This window comes from Nilaparvata lugens, chromosome 2, assembly GCF_014356525.2.
Source record: "Nilaparvata lugens isolate BPH chromosome 2, ASM1435652v1, whole genome shotgun sequence".
Lineage (NCBI taxonomy): Eukaryota > Metazoa > Arthropoda > Insecta > Hemiptera > Delphacidae > Nilaparvata > Nilaparvata lugens.
In genome coordinates, this window is record NC_052505.1 from 10,553,188 (window position 1) to 10,570,331 (window position 17,144).

A 17,144-nucleotide genomic window follows, 5' to 3' on the forward strand; every position below is an offset into this window, starting at 1 on the left:
TTTAATTGAATTGTCCAAGTCGACAAGTATTAGCAAGCGCATATCGCAGCTACATGCAAAAGAATGCATATGATTTTAAGATAAAGGCACATGGTAATGATTCGTGCCATAAATCTAGAATATAAAGTTTAGCCTGTGATATTTTACTGATTTCAATTATTGTTCTATTTTTATATTATATTTTTTATCGCTCTTTATATATTTTTTGCCTCGATCTATTTTTTGCATTATTGTTTAATATATGTATGAAATGTTTATGGTGTGCAATTTATTTTTATTCCTCAACACTATAGTATAAGTATCATATTTATATATATATTTATTTTTAATGAATTACAAGAGTTATAGGGGAAGCTCATACCTGGCCTATAAAGATTTTTTAAGACTGAATCCTATTAAAAAACCACGACCTAATTATATGATTATATCAAATATCTCATGCTTTACCGACTGATGCCAAGCAGGAGGCTAATCGTTATTCAAATATAAAGAATAACGTCAGAGAAACATGTCGCCCAACGTGATAGGCCACGGATACGGCAGAGAAACATGCCGTACCAACGTGGGACTGATGATGAGAGCCGAGCTCATTGAATAATTATTTGAAATTAAGTCAATAACCATATTGAAAATTATAGATAACTTATACGAGTATTGAGGAAAACAGGCGAAGTAAAATTTGTATTACTTTTTGGGGAATCAATAGCTTTAAATAAAAAGAAATTATATGTTTTAAAGAAAATTTTATATTATTAGTACTGTAAAAAATATATGTTTATAGAGAGAGATTATATTTTATAAGCCTAAACTGCTATTACTTTCTAGTCAAGAATATATTATGTATTTAAGCCGGTTGGAAAATAAGTCACAGTCTGTAAACTAGCCAAGAATTAAAACAAAACATTGGGGGCGCTAGAGCATTATAAAAAACTTAGTATAAATACCTTGTCTTTGAGTATCCAAACACTTTGCACATCACTGTTTCACTGTAAGTCCCGGTTTGTGTCTCTTTTTTTAAAACATTTTCGCTTATCATTTTATCACTTTTTTAATTAGCATTTATCATATTTGACACAATGAATCACACTCCGCAAACTCTGAAGTTTCATATATGTACGGCGGTTGCACAGATCCCACTTTGTCGACTCCAAGCACATCAACCCCACCACGGTAGATGTCAATACGCCACGAGAAAGGGAACCAGGAAGCGTCGGGTCGATAGTCTTCGATCCACAAGGTCTGCAACCTCTATCATCCACTCAAATCGACGCCGCTGACACACCATTGAATCAACGGATAGCAGAGATCAACTTTGAAGGGGGCGAGGAGCAGCCTGCAGAACCCGCATCGCTGGAGGCCGAGTCACACCTGGGCAAGCAAAGTATATATTCTCAGTCACAGAGTTAGATCCGTTTCAAAAGGTAATAATGGAACAAACTAGCAGTATGTTCAATATTATGTTACAAAACACAATGGATAATATGATGCAGGAGATTAAAAAAGAGAATGCTGCAATAAAAGAGGCAAATAAACAAACAGTGGAACAGGGCATGAAAGAAACAGCAGGCGCTATAAAATCAGTAGAACGATGGTTGGATAAGATTGAGACTAAAGTAGAGAATCATAGGGAAGAACTGAAAGCAATGATAACTCTACAGAAAGAAAGTCAGGATAAAGTTACGGCAGGATTATCGGAAAGGTTGGATACGGTTACCTGTGAACTCAACGAAAGGATAGATAACCTAACCACACAAATCACTACACCCATTCAGGATATAACCAATAACATTAAGGCCGATTGCCATCAAGAAATCCACAAACAAATTACCGTTGCCAATCAAAATTTAACAACTACAGTTGACAAACATATTAACAGTATTAAAGAAACACAAAATAAACAGATTAATATGTCCACAAAAATGAACCAACTGCAAGGTAGCATCAATCAAAATACAGAAACCTGTAAAGCTTTAAACGGAACTCTACTAATTCAAAAATCCACTCTGACTCAATTAAATCAAGAAATAAACGCTAATAAAATACACATAATAGTCAATGGCAGATGACACAGGAAAAAATAACAGCATTAGAAAATCATATTCAACAACGACCTCAAGGGATTCAAACAGACAACTCAACGCACATAGTATATTACAAGGACTGGGCAAATTTCATAATACTGATCGCCATTTGCAACCTCAACCATTCATTGATCAGATAAAATTAGTACAAACTCTTGCACCTACCTCTTGGAGCATGTGGCGTCTTCGTTTGACTAGTTTATTGATTGGCGAACCCCTGATGTTCTTTCGGAGTAGAGCCATGAATTTACATCATTGGATGAGTTTGTAGCTGTCTTCCTGGAACAGTATTGGAGCAGAAGTAAACAGTTGGACGTGCTAGCGGACATTATATCATGCAATTTCAACCCTAACTTAGACGGTGCATGTACCACTTTCGTCACTGCCCTACAGTTTAAAAATTCTCAATGAGCGAGCCCATTAATGAATCGGCATTAGCAAGTATTATTTTAAAGAAGCTACTGTATCAAGTTAGAATGGCACTCGCCACACAACCCATTACTGATTGCAAACAGCTGATAAATCATTTATATGGCATACAGTCTGTGATGGCAATATCAAACCACCGTTCAGACCAGAGATATACACAAAATCAACATAACTCAAAAATTAATCAGTATAATAGCCAAATTTATGAACCGGTATCATATGATCGCTACCGATCTGCCCCTCAATTTGAACGCCGCTATGAGCACAGGCAAAATGGTAACTGGAATAATGAAAAATTTCAAAATCGCACAACCAACCACTATGCCCAGCAGAGCAACCGTAGGAATCACTATGATGGCCGTGATCGATTAAACTCAAATAATAATCACACTCAGAACAATTACAACAGAAATTATAAACCGCCACCTCAACAAGTAAGCACAAATTATACATTAGCACATGCAATAGGATTGAATCAACAAAAAACCGGAACCCAGCACCCAACGACCCTCCACCAGATATACAGAAAACTACACCTAAACAATTATGTCTATATGATACCCCAATATAACAACACAAGACAGTCTATCACCAAAAACTAGCCGCAAACATCAACCCCTCTTGAGCCTTATATTCCCCGCCGACGATCCATCACCGCAGGAAGAGCAGCCCGCATATCCAGAGACCGCCACCATGTATCCGCACGTCACACCCGCGCATCAAGAGACCGTCACCATACTACCTGTTTTTACCACCACCATGCATCCACACACAGAGCTACACCCGCGCATCATTCGACCCCACAGCAGACAAAGGACCCGGACCGAGAGGACAACATGCAGGACCGGAGGAGCGCCCACCGCAAGGCCCGGAGGCGGAAGAAGCGACGAAGGAGGAACCGCGCGCGCCGATTGAAGCCGCATGCGCGTTTTAAACGCCCGAGGAGGACACCGGACCGGCACCGAGGAGGACAGGAAGAGATCACCGACGGCATGCATCCGCGGCACATACGTTTTAAAACAGATAATCAGCGGTGTGACCGGCAAAATGGGCTAAAGAAATGTGACAAAAACGGATTGAATGAATGTATTAAAAATGGAACTGATAAGACTACTATGGATTCGTGCATGGGCAACAAGGAAATGGAAGATGGACTAATAAAGAACAGACGGTGGCTAATAAGATTGGAGGAATTAAAAAATAATATAAATAAAATGGAAGTAAATAGTTATTATATGATGAGAGATTATGCTATTAAAAAGATAATAAATGTTTTGATATTGTGTGTAATGTTGGTTATGGTTGTGATATGGATAAAAGACTGTGTTGTGGATAGGACGAAAAATATTGTATTGTTGTTGTTAAATGAATCTATTATTGATAATTGGAAGCTAATATTATAAAAATGTTTATTGTCTTGAGCATAATGAGTTATAATGAACCGAGATCAAGAATATTAAATGAATATAAGAGGAAAGTTGAATTAAATTTACATGATGATTGGGAAAAGAACAGATTAAAAGGAATTACCATTAAGGAAGCTAGGATTTGTTTAGAAAAGTATACCAGATACAAGGGCTTTAAATTTATGGTGAAAAATTATCAATTAGGACAGCCTCAACAATCAACAAATGGATAGCAGATAACCCAACTGGCCTACAGTATAGCTACAAGCAGGAAGCCAAAAGATACGGGAAAACCACAACAATTTTACATGAAATATCATCGAATTTGAAATAATACGATAAGTAATCAAAGAAAACACCACTATCAAGCCAATTACTAACCTTTCGTAATAAATTTAATATTGGTGAGGCCACCTCGTGTCAACAAATCAGATTTTTCGTTTCCTTCCAACTATCAAAACCTGCAACAAGCAAGGGAGTAATTTTTGAATATGTAATTAAATTAGTTACATCAAATAAAAAAGGACACAAGTGGGGATAAAATATTTAAGATTTGTTAATTACCTTTAAAGAGGAAAAATGTAGAAGCTAGGTTACTTGCAAGACTCAACAACCAGTTCTGACGTAAGCAATGTAAAACGTAGAACAAGCAGTCAGCTGGCCAAAGCCACCAGAATCAAATGAATGTAACGTCTGTTAAACACATGATTATAAAAAAGAAGTACTGTACCCAAAAAGTTATCTATTATTGTTATTTATTATATTTATTAATGTTAGTATATTTATTTATATGTTTTATATTTATTACCTTTAGTTATGCCACGTTTGTTACCTGAAAAAACCTAAAGTGAATGCAAGCTACAAAAAAAACCAAAGAGCCATTAGCAAAAGAAAAGATTGTACCTGATGTATAGAAAATTATTTATATTAAGACCTAAGAAGTACTATAAGATATAAGCCCAGAAGTTTTGTAAATCGAAATTATTGTCTGAAAGGAATCAATTGTGAGAATCATGAAATGTGTGTAGTTAGGTTGGCGGCCCTGCGAGCGGCGAATTTAAAAATATTATGTTTTAGGTGTTGTAAGGAGGAATGCGTTTGGAAGATTATGTTTATGATATTTTATGTGTGTTGAGGAGGAGAATTTGTTATTGTATTTGATAGAGGTCTAAAGGAGATGCAGCAGATATGTCTGCGAACTGTGATAGAAGTCTGAGAGTATAATTTATAAATAAAGTATAGTATATATCGATGTATTGAAGGGTGGATTTTCATTAAAAACATTGTGATTCTCAAATATTTTGAATTCAAACCCAGGGGCGCGTGTAAAGCATCGAATTTAGGTAGATAAAAATCCCTAACCGAAATAGTAATAGGTCTGAAAATAAAGTAACTGGCTAATATCGCCAAATAGATAATAACTAAGATTAGATAGCATCAGCTTGTTCTGGCTAAACGGTACAAAAACCTAAAAAGGATTTGAAGGAATTTGTTGCTAATAAATATATTATTATATAAAATATTTTGAAGATTGAGGTTAGGTATATGTATTCAGGGATCGGTGACCTAGAGATCGATCAAATCGAGCAACGTAGAATCTGACCAAAACCCCTTGGCAGAGCTCTATTGCAATCAAACAGTATGCAATGTGAAAAAACACATGATCACGTGGCTAATTATTAGGTAGCATGAAATAAATATTAGTGTATAGAATATTAGCTAGCATATAGAGAGCATAACCAAAAAACCAAATAAAAATAATTAAGTGTATTCAGGAAATAGGAGGTACCAGGCGCATGAATACCGAATAAAATTTGCATGCACCAATAGCACAACGGCAGTTAATAGGCGGCAACTGTAGGCCAATTCAAAAATATTTCTATATATTTATATAAATGTACTGGATTTATGTTAAAACTTTGTATAGTCTATGTTATCGATATGGCTCGAAGGCAAAGAAATTATAAAACGCACAATCTGAGTAATAATTTGATATTTTTTGTGCAATTTATTTTTATTCCTCAACACTATAGTATAAGTATCATATTTATATATATATATTTATTTTTAATGAATTACAAGAGTTATAGGGGAAGCTCATACCTGGGCTATAAAGATTTTTTAAGACTGAATCCTATTAAAAAACCACGACCTAATTATATGATTATATCAATATCTCATGCTTTACCGACTGATGCCAAGCAGGAGGCTAATCGTTATTTAAATATAAAGAATAACGTCAGAATATATAGATAATCAATAGTCGCAAAAGGGAAAAATCATGTGTAAAGTCATAAATTATGGAATATCGAATCCAACCGGAAATTGCTATAGAACAGCTGAGAGAATATCAGCCGCACTTTGAGCGAGTTTTCCAGCCAGAAAGGATCACTTGTATATCATTAACATCATAGTTTCTGATTTTTACGTTAAGTGGTTCATTGATATTCGTATGTGAAGAATAAGAGAATAGAAAGATTAGAGTTTCGACAATAATTTCTGTGAGAAATCATTATTATTCAGCGCAATCCAATAAGTAAAACTACCAGTCTACAATAAAAGCTTTCTTAGAATATGATACATAGGCTCCGATAGATTTCTTACGATTAGACCACGCCTACTGAAACACCTCCTTCCCAACTATCCCTTGATTGGTCGAGAATGTTGCTCAGAATTCCGCCACCAGGTAGGAGCAGTAATAGAGTGAACTTTCAACTCTCTCTGATTGGTCTGCGATGTAGTTCCGAACTCCGCCGCCAGGTAACAGCAGCAATAGGGTTATTTTAAATCCGTTTAGTTCGGAAGCAAATGAATGAAAATAAAAATGTAGATGAATTAAGAATAAATTTCATTCATGTTAAGAATTTAGAATGGTAAGCAAGATGCTCAACAGAAGTCAGCGAATTCTGATTGCAGTGTGTGATTTCAATTTTCAAATTGATTCAATGATTTCTGAATACGTGGGAGTGAAGAAAATTCTGTAAAAATGAATGCTCCACCGCTATTTCAATACAATTCAAATGATTTTCAGTGGAAACTGGAAAATACTTGACGATTACAGAAGTGATGGGAGTGAATACTTCTAGGAAATTTTGCTGATACGCACGACATGCCATCGGTGGAAACCAAAAAATGATTAAAGTGGTCAGTCTTAAATATTATTGAACAGCATTCACTGGATCAATCAACTAGTTAACTGTCAAACTGTCAATCAACGGGACAACAATTCACTCGCTGTCTATCAAATAATAATTCAAAAATTTAAAAATAGATGGGTTGTTTCCAAGAAAATAACGTAGTGAATTGTAGTATATATTGTGATGTTGTGGATGTAGTGCATAATTTAGTGTGAGGAAAAATTGTGAACATTCAAGGAAAATGTTTCTAAATTATTTACTGTTCATATATAGTGACGTCCACGTTATAATGGCAGTGGAGAAAGATAGAATCACCTTGCTGATCCTCTCTCTTGTCAATGCCTTCTATAGACGGTAGTTGATTGATGAAGTTGATTGACAGTTTATTGATGTAATATTAACGGTTCATTCTTTATTCTTTATTCATTCTTTTTTACAATGGAGCACAGATCGGGAGTTAACAGCAGTTGTTATTTCTCGTTTGAAATAATCAATTATATGTTATTAAGCAAGAAATTATATTTTTTTAATAATTTCATAATGAATTTTCATAATTAAGATGAAATATTTTGTTAATCAATTATTAATTCGATTTTGTTAAAAGACGATCTGGCAACAGAGAAAAGCGAAAAAGAGATATCGCTATCCGCTTTGTTGAAAGATAGACAAGGATAGCAATACTATTGCTAATCGAACACTGCCATAATAACGTGGACCTCACTATAAAGGAATCGAGAAGGAAATGGATCAGTAGAAACATGGGATTACCAATCAACGTAGTTAACATGGTAATAAGCTTTATCATATTATCACAATCCAATTTCGATACCATGGCCCGTGAATATTATCTCGGTTCAAACTGGGATGAAGCAGCTATTGATTCAAACTCTCAATGAAAAACATTTTAATAAATGCAATCACCTTCATGAAATCGTCGATTAGCGTTGGAAGTTGTTGGTGTAAAGGTTATTTATTGGGGGCCTTATAACGGTGTCCAAACAAGGAACAAAACTACGAGACATAAACTTTATAAGAATACAAAGTAGAAATATTAAGTAGGTGTAGTTAACATAATTATGTTAGAATCATATGGATTTAGCCTTGAAATTCTAACATAACTTGAAGAATATCTCTCAATCAAAATCTACTTATTGAAATCTGATAATTGAACACAAGGAATTCTCTCATACCAGAGTCTTCTACATTTCTACTGTCAACTCCAAAAAACTCAATTCAAGAGGTAGAGAGTTTTCAAAAAAATAATAATGGCTATTTCCAATTGGAGATGGTTATCAAAACATATTTCATCAGGAACCTTGTCAATTCTCCCGAGGAAACTAAAATATCATTCCATTGAGAGTGAAAACTTCCGATAAAGTTTGCAGTGACGAAGATAATGACTGATAATTCAACTTGGAATTCAGATCCAAACACTTTTTGAAGCGTCATGGTGGATTTCCAGATTCAAATACTTCCAGGTGCAACAATCTGTAGTATCCATAACTTTTAACATGATCATTCATAAATTCAAGAGATTTTATTAATATTTCTCAAGTTCTAGACTACATAATAATTTCAAAAATGGAAAAATTATTTTCATGTAAATTGATTCTTTTCATCAAACGATATGTGAGTTCGAGTAGAAAGTTGATCCTTATATAATAATTGTTTACAAACATGATAATATCATCTCTCGAATTCTACTAGAACTCACATATATCGTGATTATCGTGATATTCAAGTGAAATCTTATTTTTTTTATAATATTGGAAACATTTAAACTTACCTTTATAATTCATCATATGTAGTTGAAGGCTGACCATAACAATGAACTTGACACTAAACACTTTTGCCATTGTTGGGTTGGCACTTTGCGAATTTTTTCCAGCGGCTCTGAATATCACATCTTCAATTCCTCCCGAAGTTTTTCTTGAGCCAAAACAACCACGATGTTCACAAACGAGTGGAGTTTAAAACAGTTATTTCAGTAAAGTCGGTCTATGTTGAACTTTGAACCTTTACTCGCGAGAGTCGGAAACTAACTGTTGACTGCCGCCCCGTGAAGGTGATGCTCTAACTGATGAGGGGGTTGAGGGGGTTGATCTGTCAGTGTTGGGGTGGGAGGGGTGTATTGCGCGCGCACCTCCAGTGTACCTCATTTTTGAATCGCAGCATGTAACTTCCTCGTGACAAGAGTTACCGTTGCAAGTCCATTAAAAACTATTCCTGTCTCCTCCAGGATCCCACAAAACTTTTAATCCCATTTGTATCGGAGTTGACACATTGTCAAACATTGAACACGTTCTGCGATGCATTGTTAAGCCATACATTGCTTTGGGCTCTACAAATGTGATCAACAGTCCCATTTTTGGAATCACCTCTAGTAATCTGTATTGTAATAACTAATCAAGGAATTTGCGATAGGTCGCTTTCCAGATTTTCATATGGTTGGAACAAGTCATAATATAGAGTACTGTAGAAGGATCCATTTTTTATTCATTCCTATAATGATTATATGATACATTCTCATATTTCTCATTTCTCTAGATTTTTATCTAATATATCGGTAGTAATAAGGGCGGGAGAGATATGCTTTTCATTCATTTTTATAGGGCTGGTTTATTGTAAAGAAAACCTGGTATCATAAAATATTATTACAATATAGAATGATGTCATCAATAGAAATTGAAGGGTACTAGGTACTCGAGATTATTTATAATATAATAGCAAGATCCAATTCGTTTCCAGACAAAGTATTATTGTTATAAAATGGAAAATTTAATTGACCGAGCGAAGTGAGGTCTAAGATTCAAGTCGACGGTTTGGCATTTCTCTTAATGTTTGAATGTTTGAATATTCAAATATTTGAATGTTTAAATGTTTATATGTTGCGCATTTACGGCGTAACGCGGTAATAGATTTTCATTAAATTTGACAGGTATGTTCCTTTTTTAATTGCGCGTCGACGTATATACTAGGTTTTTGGAAATTTTGCATTTCAAGGATAATATAAAAGGAAAAAGGAGCCTCCTTCATACGCCAATATTAGAGTAAAAAAATCTGGTGTGGCGCACTCACACAACTTTCCTTGTCGTTATGAAAATTGATCACCTGACGCTACGGTAGTGTTCCCGCGCATCTCAAGTCTACTATTCAAAGATTAGAGCCAGCTGGTGACAGGGTAATAACGCTGGAGACACACGAGGTCTGCTATCTCTTCATAGTGAATCATTTAATAGAATCAACAGTTGCCAATAGCATAGAGAAACGATAGCATAAGTAGATATCCCATGGTACAGGGCGTTTATGTCGCAACTTTTACTGTTATCCCAAGCCGATAGTTCACGTAGTTCTTTCCTATGCAGCTATGTGACGCTGGTAGTCTCTCAAATTGTGCCGTTTATACACTATCACCCCAACAAAACAGTAAAAACTTACAATAATCGACAGTAATAGGCTTGAGATAACATAAAAGTTGCGACATAAATTCCCTATACCATGGATATCTGCTTACGCTATTGTTTCTCTATGCCAATAGTTTGCAATTGAATAATCACATTTTCTTGATTTTCGAGTTCATTTATAATTTTAGGTGAAAATGTTACTGAACATTAATTGTAGAGATTCTCATGCTCAATCTATTCCACTCGCAATTTTCTGTTTAAATTGTATCTGAAGCTTGATAATTAAGAATCCAAAATCAAACTTTGCATAGATGGGGCGGAACTCCTGAAATTTTTACAGATATGGGACTTGTGGCAGTTGATAGAGCTTATCAGTGACTATTTCAGGTATAACTTAATCAAAATCGTTGGAGCCGTTTTCGAGAAAATCGCGAAAAACCCTGTTTTTGACAACATTTTCGCCATTTTAGCCGCCATCTTGAATCGCATTTGATCGAAATTGTTCGTGTCGGATCCTTATATTGTAAGGACCTTACGTTCCAAATTTCAAGTCATTCTGTTAATTGGGAGATAAGATATCATGTACACAGACGCACATACACTCATACACACACACACACACACACACACACACACACCACACACACACACACACACACACACACACACCACACACCACACACACACACACACACACACACACCACACACACACACACACAACATACATACATACCCAATACCCAATACCCAATACAGACCAATACCCAAAAACCAAATTTTTGGACTCAGGGACCTTGAACGTAGAGAAATTTAGAAATTGGGTACCTTGATTTTTTTCGGAAAGCAATACTTTCCTTACCTATGGGAATAGGCAAGGAAAGTGAAATCAGACTATAGAATTATTCATCATAAATCAGCTGACAAGTGATTACACAGATTGTGGAGGAGCCAGTCTATTGCTGTATTTCCATAAGGTCTATAGTTTCAATCAGGTACTTGTGGATGAGAATACTGCGTGAGGTCTACTGTTCACAGAACTACTAGTACTTAATCAGTGGGTACACAGTAAGTTGAATAAGGATCATATCACTTTTGAATGAGAATGACAAATTACGTCCAACCTATCAGTTTATCAAATTTGTGAAACTATTCAATACATAATGGTTGTATGTTTTAAATAAAAATTGATGTATGGTGGTGCCAGCAGTCACTCGATACAAGTTTGTACTATCAAGGCTGAAAACTGGTGTGATGTTGGGTTGCCTAACCAGTTCCTTCCTTACAAATTCCCTTACTGGTGTGATGCTAGGTTGCCTATCCAGTTCCTTCCGTACACGTTCCCATATGACCTACGTTCACATTGCACTTACATGCTTCAATGCTGATTTAACACGCTTCTCAGCTATTCTGATCACACTGCTCCGAATAGCCTCCTTTACTATAGCGTACTATAAACTTAATATAGAAAAATATTAGAAGAATCAATCAGTTATCAATTAACGTCCACTCAGAATCACGTAAACAATCAGGTCTTATCTGGTGAATAATGCCAGTTCAACTAACAACTCAGAAATAAATGAACGTAGTTCTTAATATTTTTCAAAATTGGATACGTTTTTTGAGCGTAGAGAAAGCTATTGATAATCAATATTTAGAAATTTCTTCCAGAAGTATGGCCAATAAGGTGAATAATTACTTTACATGAGATTTATTTCTGACTAGAGTTCTGACGGAATAGTTTGCATTTTCCACGAGATACAAGATATGGAACAAATATTATTCAATATTTAGACTTATCACTTCTCAGACTTCGAACAAGTTACATCTAACAAGCTCACTCACATATTCACGCCTGTCACTGCTGGTCAGAAGTTGCAGAAATAACGGTGAAGATATTTGAAAAAAAAACATTCATCATCGAAAATATTAATTCAATATCAGAACAGAATTGAACCGTGAGAAAGTTGCTGAAAAGGATGGATATCAATGAATGTGGATGAACCAACAAAAGACGCACTGAACGCACAGAAACCTCTCCAGTGGTTGGTGGAATTTGTTCACATCAATAAACCTGAAGAATTACTGCAGAAATAGAGGACGTGTGGGCGTAGTTGAAGCTTGTTGCTTGTAAAACAAACTCACTCCACGAATAAGGTTTATATAGACTAAATGACTCCAAGCTTATCCGGTCCAAGCTCTTCCTAAACCACAACATTCTGTTGTAAATACAGAACGCAATCTAATCAAACAATATTCAAAACAGATAACTTCCTCTCAACATGCTGTGCATCCATATTTCTCTCGATCACATGATTATATACGGAGGTGAATTTCGGTATTCAAATAGACGGAGGGCACATTCACAGATGATGTCAGTATTCTGAGTGGTCATTATTTGTGAAACTGATGAAGATATGAATTGTCAACACTGTAAGATTGAGTATTAAAACGCCGAATTGGGGAGGTATATTGATTGATTAGCTGGCTCTATTAAAACCTGGGAGGGCGAAGTTAGGGCGCAGTCGGCCCTCTCTTACACTTAACCCTCAAAAATCCCCCAATATAAGAGAAATATGGTACCAGAAGGAATGAAACTTGTATATTCATTCATCAATACAATTACAATCATAGATTCATGGTGTCTGGAATATCGGGTAATCATGGTTATACTTGGAAACTATTCCTCCTGATTACATTACCTATGTCAGTTCTCTACTTATATTATGTTCCCTTCATAATATGAATTTTTCCTTTCCGTCAACTATTGCGATTCGAATCTTGTCTACAATCATTTCTATGTTATTGAAGGCTCTTGTATCTTGTAAACATTTGATCAATCCATATTATTTGGGGCTTGAAAAATTATTTTGAGTTTTTTTAGTGTGTTGGGTGATTACGTATAATGATTTCATAGAATTTTTGTAGATCATGTCGAATGATTTTTGATCCTTCCAGTCCGAAGTACCTTGGCCTTCTACCAAAATCAGAAAGCCTTCAGTGGCTCAGATCGCTGTAACAAGATTAGGCTGCTTTTAGAAACTAATGGATGTCCAGTCAGGCTAGTCCATTTGACAATGTTGCCAACTTTCCTTCGAGTGCATCGCAAAGTTGCCACGATTCTGGAACAGATTAGATTTCTTTATTCATATAACTTACAATATTCGCTGGCTTATACAAACAATTACAATAGATGACAATGAGTATTTTTCGCATTATTGATCAGAATGATAATGGAATTCAAATTTGAATTTCGATATTATGATATTGTAATATAAGTACATGGATCGGCAGTGTTTCAAGAAATAATTGTCGACTCTTGGAAAAATAAACAACAGGAGACCCTGTCCATTGACACGCGACCGAAAAGGGTAGATAATGAACGTAAGTTATAACGTAGAAAGAAGATTTTCTAGGTAGAAGATTGGATTCAGCTAATTTGATTACTGTTACTATAGATAAAGATCCTATTATCCTTAATTCAATCTGAGAGAAATGAGTAAATAACCTGCCAAATCTTAAATAATTATGACTGAAATTATCTGCAATCCATTTTGAACAATGAACTTGTCTCATCAATACCAGTGAAGTGTCATCCAAAAGTATTATGTTTGGAATTGACCTGTTTGGTTGAATCATTCTTGGAATGTCAGTGGAATTAAAAGAATACTAAATTTTACTGTGGAAGAATTTTCGTCTCAAAACTTTTCTATCATTCGAGTACAATTATTTGAATGATTATCTACATGGAATAATAGGCACAGCCATGTCTGGACAATCAATTACAAAACAAAGAGAAATTATATACTCAAACATACATTCAATGAACCAATAATTTTTATCTATAATTGAATATATATTATTGAATTGAATAATTTAAATGAGCTTGTCAATTGTTCACAATGATAAAAATGAACTGCTATAATAGAGGAGTATAAAATACGCTTTTTGAAAATTCCACATTTAATTGGGGATTGGCATGAGAAATACTAAATGGTTTCAATAGAATTGGATGTGTTTCTACGTTTTTCCACAGAAAAAACAGTCACTTCAAACAATTTCTCTCCCTATCACTAAACAATAATCCGTTCGGTAAATGATTTTCTATGATAAAGGAAATATTACATTTTAAAATTATTTATCCTCTCAATGCTTCAATAACAGAATATCTTCATCCTCTATGGCAGGAGCTCTCTTTCCATACCAGTTAAAATGGAATGATATATTTCAAATAACTCTCAAACTCGTTACTCAAAGTTCATTGTTCAGAGAAAAGTTTGTGAAGAGAAGCTTGATGAAATAATTTTACATTCAACTCGAGCAGGATTGAAAGCTCGCAAGATTTAAAAGTATCGCTGTACTCACCATTAATGACTTTCACTGGAGGAAAACAATACATGGAAACTTTCGCTTGGTAAGAGGATTGGAAAAAAGCAGTTCTGTGTTTGAAGGCAGCAGGGAGGGTTTTGGGCCTTTTCCCACTCAGAAATCCAATCAAGATGGAAATTCAAGAAAAGACCATCAGCTTCCTAACGCTATTTAATTGCGCGAGCATTAAAGACAAAAGTCCATGGAAGTCTCTGATGGAGTTGACGTAAACAAGATTTCAAAGCATCCTTCTGAGAAAATGTCTCAACAGAATTCATTTTCTAGGATATCAAGAATTCATTAATTTATTCACTCAGCAATACCAGTCTGATTCCAGCTAAAATTTATCGGATACTTATAAATATTCAAATAGCAGGTTTTGGAAGAGTATTCAGTAATTCGATGGAGCAATACCAGAGAAGACAAAAATGTTTCCAGATCATTAGAATGTGCATTCTCAGAATTTGTATGAATGATAGAATAGCATGATTTTGAGATGAAAACATATGATGATCAACCATAGAGGGAAAATTACTAGCATGGCAACCGCTTCTATAGAAGATATTGTATTGTTAGAATCTGAATTCTACATGATTGATTGATTGATTGATTGATTAGCTGCCTTTATTAAAAACCTAGGAGGGCGAAGTTAGGGCGCAGCCGGCCCTCTCTTACACTTAACCCTCCAATACAATTCTAAGTAAAACTAAAACACTATACAACAAAGATTATAAGATAAAATAAAACAATTTACAAAATAATAAAATTTTCAAATAGCGAATGAAAGAAAGAAAAAAAAACAAAATTTCTTTCTAATTTGAATCAGTGAAAATAATACAATGAGAAAAAGAGAAAACTGAAAAGTGACAACGGAAGAAACGTCAGTTCAAAATCCATAGATCATTTCGATAGAAGAAAAAAGAAGAAAGAGAGGAATAAATTAAAGAAGGAAGAAAGGACACACACACACACACACACACACACACACACACACACACACACACACTAACACACACTAACACACAGTCACGTTGCTGGTCCAGTCAAGAGTCCTTGTCATTGTAAGTCCTATATTTTTCATGTCAGAACTGTATTGCAATTGTTTGTTATTCAATTTTATAAATGGTCCGTTAGTTATGTCAAGTGTGTTCAAAAGTCTTGAATAACCTATGACTATTGATTTTGATTTAGTTTCGTTAATTTTCAGTCCATTATTCTCAGTCCATCGTACCAAACGAGTCAAGTCAGCATTGACTTCATCAACTGTGACGTCGAAGTCATTTTTCTTGCAGTGCCGGTATACTTGCAAGTCGTCGGCATACAGGTGATGTCTGGTCGTGAGTAGAGTGCTTGTCACGTCATTTATGTAGATGCTGAACAGCAGAGGACCCAATACCGAACCCTGAGGAACTCCTCTGTTCACTTCACGCCACCGTGAAGAGGCATCCCCAACTCTCACACACTGACACCGACCCTGAAGATAGGACCTCACCCATGTCACAGTGGAGTTGGAAAAACCTAAGTTTCTGAGTTTAAAGAGTAAAGTGGGATGGAAAATGCTATTGAATGCCTTACTAAAATCTATTAGGACTAGAACTGTTAGCTCTCTACCATCCATAGCCCTACGAATGTCGTCAGTGACTCTCAGGAGTGCAGAGGTGTTGCTATGACCACTACGGAACCCCGATTGAAAGTCACCAATCAATCCAGAACCATGGATAAATGAGCTTAATTGGGAGTGAACGATAGTTTCCAGAACCTTGGACAAAACGGACAATAAGCTTATAGGCCTGTAATCAGATGGAGAGAGAGGGTTAGGGATCTTGTTCAAGGGAATCACTATAGATATCTTCCAGTCATTAGGAAAAACGAACGTTAAAAGTGAGGTATTGATCAAATGGGTGAGAAATGGGAGGATAAAAGGAAGGATAATTTTGATGAACTTAATCGGGATACCGTCTGCACCAACAGCATTACTCTTCACTCGATGAACAGCCAAGAAGACCTCTTGCTCCGTGACATTGGAGAAGTAGAAGTCCTCATTGGGATGAAAATCAGGCAGAGAGTCAAAGTGAGCTCGAGCTTGGCCCAAACCCACAGGGATGTCAGTGAAGAAGTCATTGAGATCATCCAGCGAGTGAGCTACAGTCGGTACCTGCCTCTCCTTGCCAGCCCCAATCTCCCTCAGAGCACGCCAAAGAGATGAAGTTGATGATCGCTTTGAGGAGATCAAGTTACGATAGAATGTAGCTTTCGCATTTCTAATTGTTTGCTTGCAAGAGTTCCTCAAACGCTTATAATGATTGAAATCATTGGGGCT

The 17,144-nt window shown here is 35.6% G+C and overlaps 1 protein-coding gene across 1 annotated transcript in view; it reads right to left on the reverse strand.

The window, feature by feature from the left end:
* Window positions 1-9,099, reverse strand: part of LOC111063053 (irregular chiasm C-roughest protein-like) — a 175,241-nt gene extending 166,142 nt beyond the window's left edge. The window contains exon 1 of the mRNA XM_039420521.1: window positions 8,840-9,099. Coding sequence (XP_039276455.1) covers window positions 8,840-8,909 — 70 coding nt within the window. The 5' untranslated portion in view covers window positions 8,910-9,099. The remainder of the gene's footprint in view (window positions 1-8,839) is intronic.
* Window positions 9,100-17,144: the final 8,045 nt, after the last annotated feature.